An 8697-nucleotide genomic window follows, 5' to 3' on the forward strand; every position below is an offset into this window, starting at 1 on the left:
GACTGTACGAACCCAAATTGTGTAATCAAACTAAGCCATCCGCAAGCGTATTTTCCGTGTTCGATTGATGAACTAAAGACATCGAAAATCGGAAATCGTAAATATCGCTACAGTGAACAGTGCGGTGGACTAAAACATGGTAGGTACATGTACCACGATGATTTAGGTTATTGTTCAAAGTTTGAGACACCTTGCTGTCGTGAACTGTGTCCCGTGGCCAGATCAAAACTATTGTGCGACGCTAACTTTAACGCGGCAATGCATATTCATAGGCAATGCAAAATTCAACCGTCATATATTTTATAAATATTATTACTTTGAAGTTGTATATTTTATGCAGTGAATCTTTTTAATCAAAACGTGAACGAAGAAAAAAATTGCCATGTTCTTACAATTATTTGTTTTTTTGCATCTTTGTAAAAAAACTTTGTAATCAAGAAATATTTTTTTAAAAATGTATATCTACAAAACTAAATTAAAATTCTTATAATGTTTTTGATGTTAAAGTATGTATAAAAAAAACTTGTTAAACAAATGAATATAAAAAAAATAATTCTACGTCTAAACGGTACGAAGAAGGTACTTGGTAGGGAGGAGGGGGAATTGGGGCAAAAACTAATGTGTGAGCGATGTATATATATATGTATGTATGAAACGCAGAGAAAATAAAATGGAAAAAAAAATTTTAATGTTTGTGTTATATCGTATTAATAAATCCCCCAAGTCACTATACACACATTGTTTTTAAAAACAAAAAAAAAAAATCTCTCTTCATGTTTATACTTGAAAAAAAATTATACATCGTTATACTTGGAAAAAAAATTAATTCTTTTCAGCTTTATACTTGTAAAAAAATTATTCATCTTTATACTTGGAAAAAAAAAATATTCATCTTTATACTTGTAAAAGAAAATTATACATCTTTATACTTGTAAAAAAAAAATTAATTCTTTTCATCTTTATACGTGTAAAGAAAATAAATTCTTTATAACTTTATACTTGGAATAAACATTAAAAGTTATTCTTTACAAAATAATTTTTGTAGTACATTGTTATAGTCCATCCACGGTAACCTCCTACTTTTTTAAACGAACCTTTGAAAAAACACACCAGGATGCAGCATGTTTGGTTCGTTTGCAAAAATACTTTCCATCATATGCATATTAAACATGCATTAACACTAAATTACCGTATAATGATGTTAAATAAAATTTTACAAAAAAAGTAACTATCTATGTACAATATTATTAATATTAATGATGTCGCATGTGTGTAAATGAAACAGTGAGAGAAGTGGTGTGTTGGCAATGATTAGAACGAAATAGTTCCATAGCCAAAATATATATTTTTTGACTTTCCGCGTGTATTTAAGAATTTGTGTGGGTATTTGTTAAGTTTGAACATTTTTTTAAATCTCTGGTGAAATAAAAACGTTATGTTAACGGTAAAAAAATATTACGTGCCGAAACCGTGGTCGCGCATTAATAATGTTAATAGTCACTTGATTGTTTTCTCTTTCAGCCGTTTGCAGTCTGCACAGAAAACGCCATATTGCAGTGTGTTTTAATATATTACTGACCGTGAAATAACGTACAGTTTGTGTTTCAGGATTTTGTGTTAATATTGTGTATTTTAACTTTGTTATATTATTTATTATCTACGATTGTAATGATGGAATTTGTTATCGTTTTGATATTTTGTGTGGTTCTTGTGATTGCTGTAATGGTAATTGGTTCCGGAATGGGGAAAGCTACTTCTTCGCAGCGTCAGATGGACATCATTAACGTCGCTCAGAACTTATATGTTTTAATTAGGAAAGGCGACTTGAAGAAATGTGACGTTACGCAGACGACCGCGTTTCTTCTCAACATCGCAAAGTCAACTGTTCTCAAGTAAGTAGGCTTTTTTCGTTTTCATGCACGTAAAAAAAATATCGACTGTGTCCTAAGTATTGTCGGCCTGTGTTTTAACTCACCAGGTTTTTTGTGTTTTATTTCCAATTTATATTTTTTGGTGTGAGACAACACCGCCATGTGGCGTCTCTGTTGAAAAGTTAACCTAAAATCATATTAGGCCTACTCAGGTCCTAACAATAACAATATAGGCACTTTCAAGTATTTTTATGGGTGTGATACACGTTTGTTTATAACGATGTTTATAAACTTTATGATAGGTTTAACTATAACATAAGGGAGTGATTTTATAATTTGCATTTAATTAGTTTTTCATCTGTTTGGGAGATCACAAAATAAATAAAAAAACACTTCATTAATTTCGTGGACAAAGTCTGTCATGTTTCCATTTAGTGACCACAAAGCAAATATTTGTGACAAAATGCCATATTTGGAACACTGCCTAACTGCGTATTGTGAACGGGTCCCCGGAAAAGTGTTATGACAAATGTTTTTTTTTTTTTTTTGGTTAGGTACTACAAGAAAGACATTGAAGAAGTTTCAACACCAGGAAAAAAGAGGAAAAAAAGGCCGCAGGAAGGAAAGTCACTTGACACAGTCGACGATTTCACAGTAAATGCAATCAGGAATGCAATTTACAGGATGTACGCTGAAGGTAAAAATTTGATACTGAAGAGTAGTTTCAATATCACTGGGGTAGGCCCTACTTAATTGTATTCATTTCATATATCCATATGCAGATTGACCGGTTCAGTTTTTTTCCCGATATCATCTGTCCTTTAAAAATACTTAACATTTTTGGGTGGTTTGTTAGGTTTCTTTATTGATATGGTATTGATATATAGAATATTGTGCAACATATGAAATAGGTACACGTCCTTTTAAGGTTAGGTTAAAGATAGAAAGAAAATTGTTACATTCTAAAACTACAAGTAATGTTTATATCGTTATACACAGTATACATATTAAATAACCTCAACTTTTATGATGTATCAGAAGGTTAAATAATGACTATTTCCAGTATCAATAATATCCAGTTGTGCGCTTTAGCAGTAATTGGTTACAAATTAGTGAGTTGTGGTCTAAGCAAGCATGGTTATTAAAAAAAAAATTGGGATACTTAATTGGCTAAATTGTACTGTGTGGCAGGGTCCAGTACAATATATATTCTATTGCAAAATAGTGTCATGCCCCGCCTAACCCTTTAGAAAATATAGGGGTATTGTTATTTTATAAACAATAGGCCTACTTAAGTGTAATGAAGTATCATATGAAAACACAACTTAGCCAGACAAACTGTGTGTTAGTGTATGAAGTAACAGAAGGTTATAAAACAGTAAAAGTTTAGTATCGCGTATCCGATTCGATACATTGATCCTGATCGCATGATCCTGCAAATATTGATCCTGTGATTGATGATGCTTGCTTTTTTAATTTATTACGTTTAAAAATCCTGTACAAAACCAAAACTAAAAACCTGTGATGTAGTAATGAGTTATGATTTAAAGTTGAATAATAATGAAAATATATATGTTTTATTAAACTTATGATAATTATTCTTGCTATACCACAATATTTGATTATGTTCAGGATCTTTGATCTGAATAAATGAAAAAAAGCATGCACCACACGATCAATAGGATGTACAGGTTCATGCATAAAGATCTAGGGATCACATGGGATACACGATACAAAACATTTACCTATAACACAGTGTAGAGCTTGTAACTTATTGATTGCTAAATTGAATGCTGAAATAATAATGTTTTACACAACTTCAATACAAACGCGCAATATAATCGTCATATCATTGCAGACAAAAATACTGCAATGTAGAATTCCTCTAAGCAAACTACAAAATTTTAATTATTTAAAAGTATTTTTGAAATGTAAGTTTATTAAAACTATTTAATAAATGTAAATTGTGCACTTAAATTATCTTCTACGGGGTTGTGGTTTCGCTTAGTTTTGTGTACCTCTGTTATTTCATGTATTGTTAATGTATGCAATAAATTTACAGGTTTGAATGTTACAGTCGACACCATTTTGAAAGAAATCAGGGAAAGACAAATAGATTATTATGGTGGAAGATCAAGTCTTCATAAATTGTTAAAGAAGATGGGATTTTCATGGACAACTGTTGATGGACGAAAAGCTTTGATAGAGAATGAAAACATAGTATTGAAGCGAATAGATTTCTTGAGAAAGTATAAAGAAGAAAAAGAAAGAGGTGCCAATTTCATATTTGTTGATGAAACATGGATTTTCCAGAGAGGCAAGGCATTAATTTATTTGAAAATTTGTTCTGTGGTCCAATACAAAGTATTTCATTTCCATTTCATATATTTTTCAGGAACTGTATCAAAGTCATGGCAGGACAAGAGTCTACAATCTGCGAAGAGACGTACTGTTGGAGATGGTAAAAGGTTTATTGTTGTTAATGCTGGAGGGCGCACTGGCTTTCTGCCAGGAGCAGGATTACTTTTTGTTTCAGGTCAGAAGACTGCAGACTACCATGGCGAGATGAATGGGGAAACTTTCTTGATGTGGTTTGAAGACATGTTGGTGCATCTGGAGGAACCCAGTGTCATTATAATGGACAATGCTTCATATCACAGCACCCAGGTATGTGCAATGGTAAAGCAGTGTCTTTTTATTGCTCAAATTGTAATGTGAAAAATTTACATGTGTATAAGTACGAATATTCGAGACTAATACATTTTGCCAGCAATAATTGTTATCTTAATAGTATGCCTACACTACATTTTTATAAACTATAATGTTTGAGCTGAAATTGATTACACACACACACAGATATATATATATATATATATATATATATATATATATATATATATATATATAATGTAATTGAATTACATCATAGTGCAAACTAATTTAGTAGAGGGTTTGAAATACCAAATAAATTTTTTTTATTGCAAATAGCATTTGAAAATGACATAATTACTTGTTTGGTAAAAGGACCCACTTTATGAATGCTCTGTTGCCCTACTTAATAAATTAAAATAATATTTTCAAAAAAATTTCTAGTCACTAAACTAACATGCTTTGTTAAATTTAGAAATTCATTACGACAATATGCCAAAACACATGTTTGCTTTGCATAAGTACAGTAGAACCCTGTTATAATTTGTTTTTAAGGGGCTACAAGAAAAAAAAAACATAAGCAGGAAATTCAATTTAGTACTTTTTAGTGTGGATTTATTGCCAATGGACTCAACAAGCTGCATAAAGATATATTTGATGCTCCAATTTGCTTGTAGCAAGCCAAAAACAATTTTTCTTTAACATCATGGTGCTTCCAGCTTCTATCTGCTTTGTCTTTACTTACACATTGTCTCATTGCTGTAAAATTGTCTCATTTCTTTATAATTGTCATAATTCACGACAGTGTTTACAGTGGAAATGCTTAAGTCCAGTTCTTTTGCCACTTGAACATGTGATTTAAGTGAATACATTTGAAAACACACAGAATGGCTAAAAATTTATGAATTTATTTGTTTTCCAAGGGTGTCAACAGGCAGTTAACTGCTAACATACACATATACATAGACAGTATAGACAAAGGCTTTTAATTTTTTTCGTCTTCTAAAATTTTATGAAGTGAACATTACAAGCACGAAACGCATAATTTGTGAAACATTATATCCAGGAATTAAATACATTGTCCTTATAGGGAAAATATTGGACTTGAAAAATAATACATTATAGGCAGGAAAACTTTATAAGCAGTAAAATTGTAACAGGGTTCTACTGTCATGAATTCTTATCAGCTACTTGAGTATTTAGTTAAATGTTGGCATAACGTAGGTTGAGAAAACACCTACAACGAACTGGACCAAGGATGCACTGATCGCGTGGCTGGAGAAGAATGAGATAAAACATGAAAATAATTTGTTGAAAGTGGAGCTGCTGAGAATAGCTAAACAAAACAAGCCCCGAATACGGTATATTATTTCGTTTTTTTTACAGCATTTCTTTAAAAGTGAGATAGTTGCAAAAAATTACGTATACGCCTTGTTCTAACACACTTTTCAGATATGAGGTAGACGAGTTGGCTTGTAACTATGGCCACGAAATTCTACGACTCCCACCCTATCACTGCCACTATAATGCAATCGAACTAGTTTGGGCTCAATGTAAACACCATTACAATAGTAACGTGGGGCGGGCCAAGAGATTTGACAATGATGCAGTTGCAGCCATCTGGAAAGAGGCTCTTGATGCTTCCACACCAGAGAGGTATTTTCATGTTGCATGACCAATGGGGTATTCCTTTTGAAGTAGAAATTGTTTTATTTTCCTGTAGAACATTCCTCAAGCTTCAGCAAAACCCTTACCATACATTTTTACATAATACGTAAGTATTGTTGCCTAGCAGCCTGGTCCTACCATTCCTTTTGATAACTTTGTGTGCTAGTGTGTGTATAGTGTGATTATCATTTTGTGTATATTCATATACCAGTAATACAGTTTTAAAACAATTGGTAAAAATAAGTGGTTTGAATTTGTGTAGTTGTCGTTTTGAAAATGTGTTGCATGTATGTGTTTGTGTTCGTGTTTGTGTTTGTAATTTTATTCCCATGTGATTCATACATATCTGTGTAGTTTCAAGATCTAACAGTGGTGACTTATTTGCAAGGTTTTTTTTTTGTAATTGCAGTCCATTTGCAATTGTTTCATTTCCATAAATAGTTTTGTATTTATTAGTAATTGTGATATTACTTTCTGTTATGCTTAATCTTGTGTCAATGACTTTAAAGTTATGGTGGGTTCAGTGCTGTAGGCAGATTTCAATATTCAGATAAAATTTCAATGTAGAGAATTTTGAATATTTTCATCTAGCGAACTTGAATAGGTATTTACACATGTAGTTCTTGCACATTAGTATTTTCAAAAGTTATGTTATTATAGTGAAATACATATACAGTAAATCATCAAAACTATTCAAAAAATTAAATTTTCGCTATATCTCACTGTTTTTGTCTGGGACAAATTTTAACCAAAAACAAACACAAAAGTTATGAAATAAATATTTTATCATATGCATTCTAAGCCTTTATTGATAACATAGAAAATATTTACAGCTTTATTATATCTTGAATAAACCACTCAAATTTTTTTTTTCAGATAACATAAAACAAAACATGTTACTTCAAGTATTAAATAATAGCTTTGATAGTTGAGGAAAACAAATTAAATGAGTTTTGTTGTGTTTAAAAACAGTTTCTTGTGGAGTGAGTTCAAAATTGTATGTAATAAAGAGCATGCCATGCATTGTTTACTATGCCGTTTTGACAGAAACAAACATATTTTGTTATAGAGTGGTTTTTGCTATAAACAGGTCATTTATATAGAGGTTTTACTGTATACATTAATTTTTTTAGATGGGCGAGGTGTGTGGATCACGTGGAGAAGCTAATTCAAGCAGACTGGGAGAGAGAAGTCCACATAGACAGCGGCACCATTCCTCCACTCATCATCCACCTCGGCGAGGATAGTTCAAGTGAAGACAGTGACAGCGAAGAATTTGAGGTTACGACACAGCAAGTAGATGGAGACAGTGAAGTACTGGCAGTTCCTCTTGATGATTTACCCGGGTGTTCTTATTGAGGTCTGTATGTAATAAACACCTGGGCAACTGTAAGTATTGGGGTTTGAAACATTTTTTTTTCTTTTATGCATTCCCATTAAGTATGTTGATTACTGGAACTTTATGTATTAACTTTATATTACACATATTATAAAATTAATAATAAATTTCATTTCTGGATTCGTATAGGTGTATGTGAAACATTTTATTTTGTTGTGTCTCTTCATTTTTCAGTGAACTTACTTGGAAAACAAAAAGCCAGTCCCCATCCAGGGCCACAAATAAATAATGCATATAAGTGGTATAGAAATTACTGTCAATTCTTTACCACAATTTTACTGTTCATAAAATTATGACTTTGTCTAATAAGTATACTCAGGAAAATGTATATAACCATATTTTTATTTGTGGCCTTAACCGGCAAAATGGTAGGGGTTTATTAAATAAAAGAAGAAAATTCATTTTTAAATGTTTTCATCTGAATTTGTTAATTTTATTAAACCTTCAATCCTTAGTCTTTTATAGATTGCTTAGATGGACAGCCATATGTATAATTTACAATACTTTTTTTTTCAGATGCAGAAAACTGTGTTGAACTGTACTAAAGGATGATATTTATTGCTTACATAAATGTTGTAAATTTATATGTTCTCCTAAAAATTTACTTTAAATTATATGTTATTTCTTTAGCTAACAAACTTATTTTTTAATATTTTTACCATTGGGTATCATAAATGTTATGCACATATACATGTATACTTAGATCATATTCAAATTACTTATATATATATATATATATATATATATATATATATATATATATATATATATACACATACATACATACATACACACACACACACATTGTTTTGACAGCTGGTGATTGTAAACAAACCATTTGACATTTGTCACATGGCAATGTTTGTGTTTACATACGGCGGAAGGATACATAGTGACATTAAAGTAGATCCGGTGAAAAGCAGGGCTTCAGAAAAGTAGGAGGTTACCGTGGATGGACTATAGCACGTGGCGACCAGCACACGAGTCCTTGAAGAGGACGTTAGGTCTCTGCCCCCAGCGCCGGGTCCCACGGTTCGGCGAGCCACATGGAGGGGGAAGTTGCACCAGCATGGTCCAGGGGAGAGGAGGGAAATTTTTGCAAACTAAGAT

The 8697-nt window shown here is 31.7% G+C and overlaps 1 protein-coding gene across 4 annotated transcripts; it reads left to right on the forward strand.

Annotated features, from left to right (window-relative positions):
* The first annotated feature begins 1796 nt into the window (after positions 1-1796).
* Positions 1797-8151, forward strand: LOC134541233 (uncharacterized). Of its 4 annotated transcripts, XM_063384500.1 has the most exons (5): positions 1797-1892; positions 2426-2568; positions 3934-4538; positions 5745-5881; positions 7322-8151. In XM_063384500.1, the coding sequence occupies exons 2-5, from the start codon at positions 2556-2558 to the stop codon at positions 7545-7547; spliced, it is 981 nt and encodes a 326-aa protein (XP_063240570.1). In that variant the 5' UTR covers positions 1797-1892; positions 2426-2555; the 3' UTR covers positions 7548-8151. The 4 variants fall into 4 exon arrangements, 3 of the variants coding, with proteins under 3 accessions (XP_063240570.1, XP_063240568.1, XP_063240569.1); XR_010076575.1 differs by lacking the exon at positions 5745-5881; XM_063384498.1 differs by lacking the exon at positions 1797-1892 and having other exon boundaries at positions 2133-2568.
* Positions 8152-8697: the final 546 nt, after the last annotated feature.

This window comes from Bacillus rossius, chromosome 18 (assembly GCF_032445375.1).
Source record: "Bacillus rossius redtenbacheri isolate Brsri chromosome 18, Brsri_v3, whole genome shotgun sequence".
Taxonomy (NCBI): Eukaryota; Metazoa; Arthropoda; class Insecta; order Phasmatodea; family Bacillidae; genus Bacillus; species Bacillus rossius.

Coding starts and splice junctions, on each gene's coding strand:
- LOC134541233 (XM_063384498.1), top strand. CDS start 2,394: ATGACAAATGTTTTTTTTTTTTTTTTGGTTAGGTACTACAAGAAAGAC. Junction 4,539..5,744: donor CTTCATATCACAGCACCCAG/GTATGTGCAATG, acceptor GGCATAACGTAG/GTTGAGAAAACACCTACAAC. Junction 5,882..7,321: donor CAAAACAAGCCCCGAATACG/GTATATTATTTC, acceptor TAATTTTTTTAG/ATGGGCGAGGTGTGTGGATC.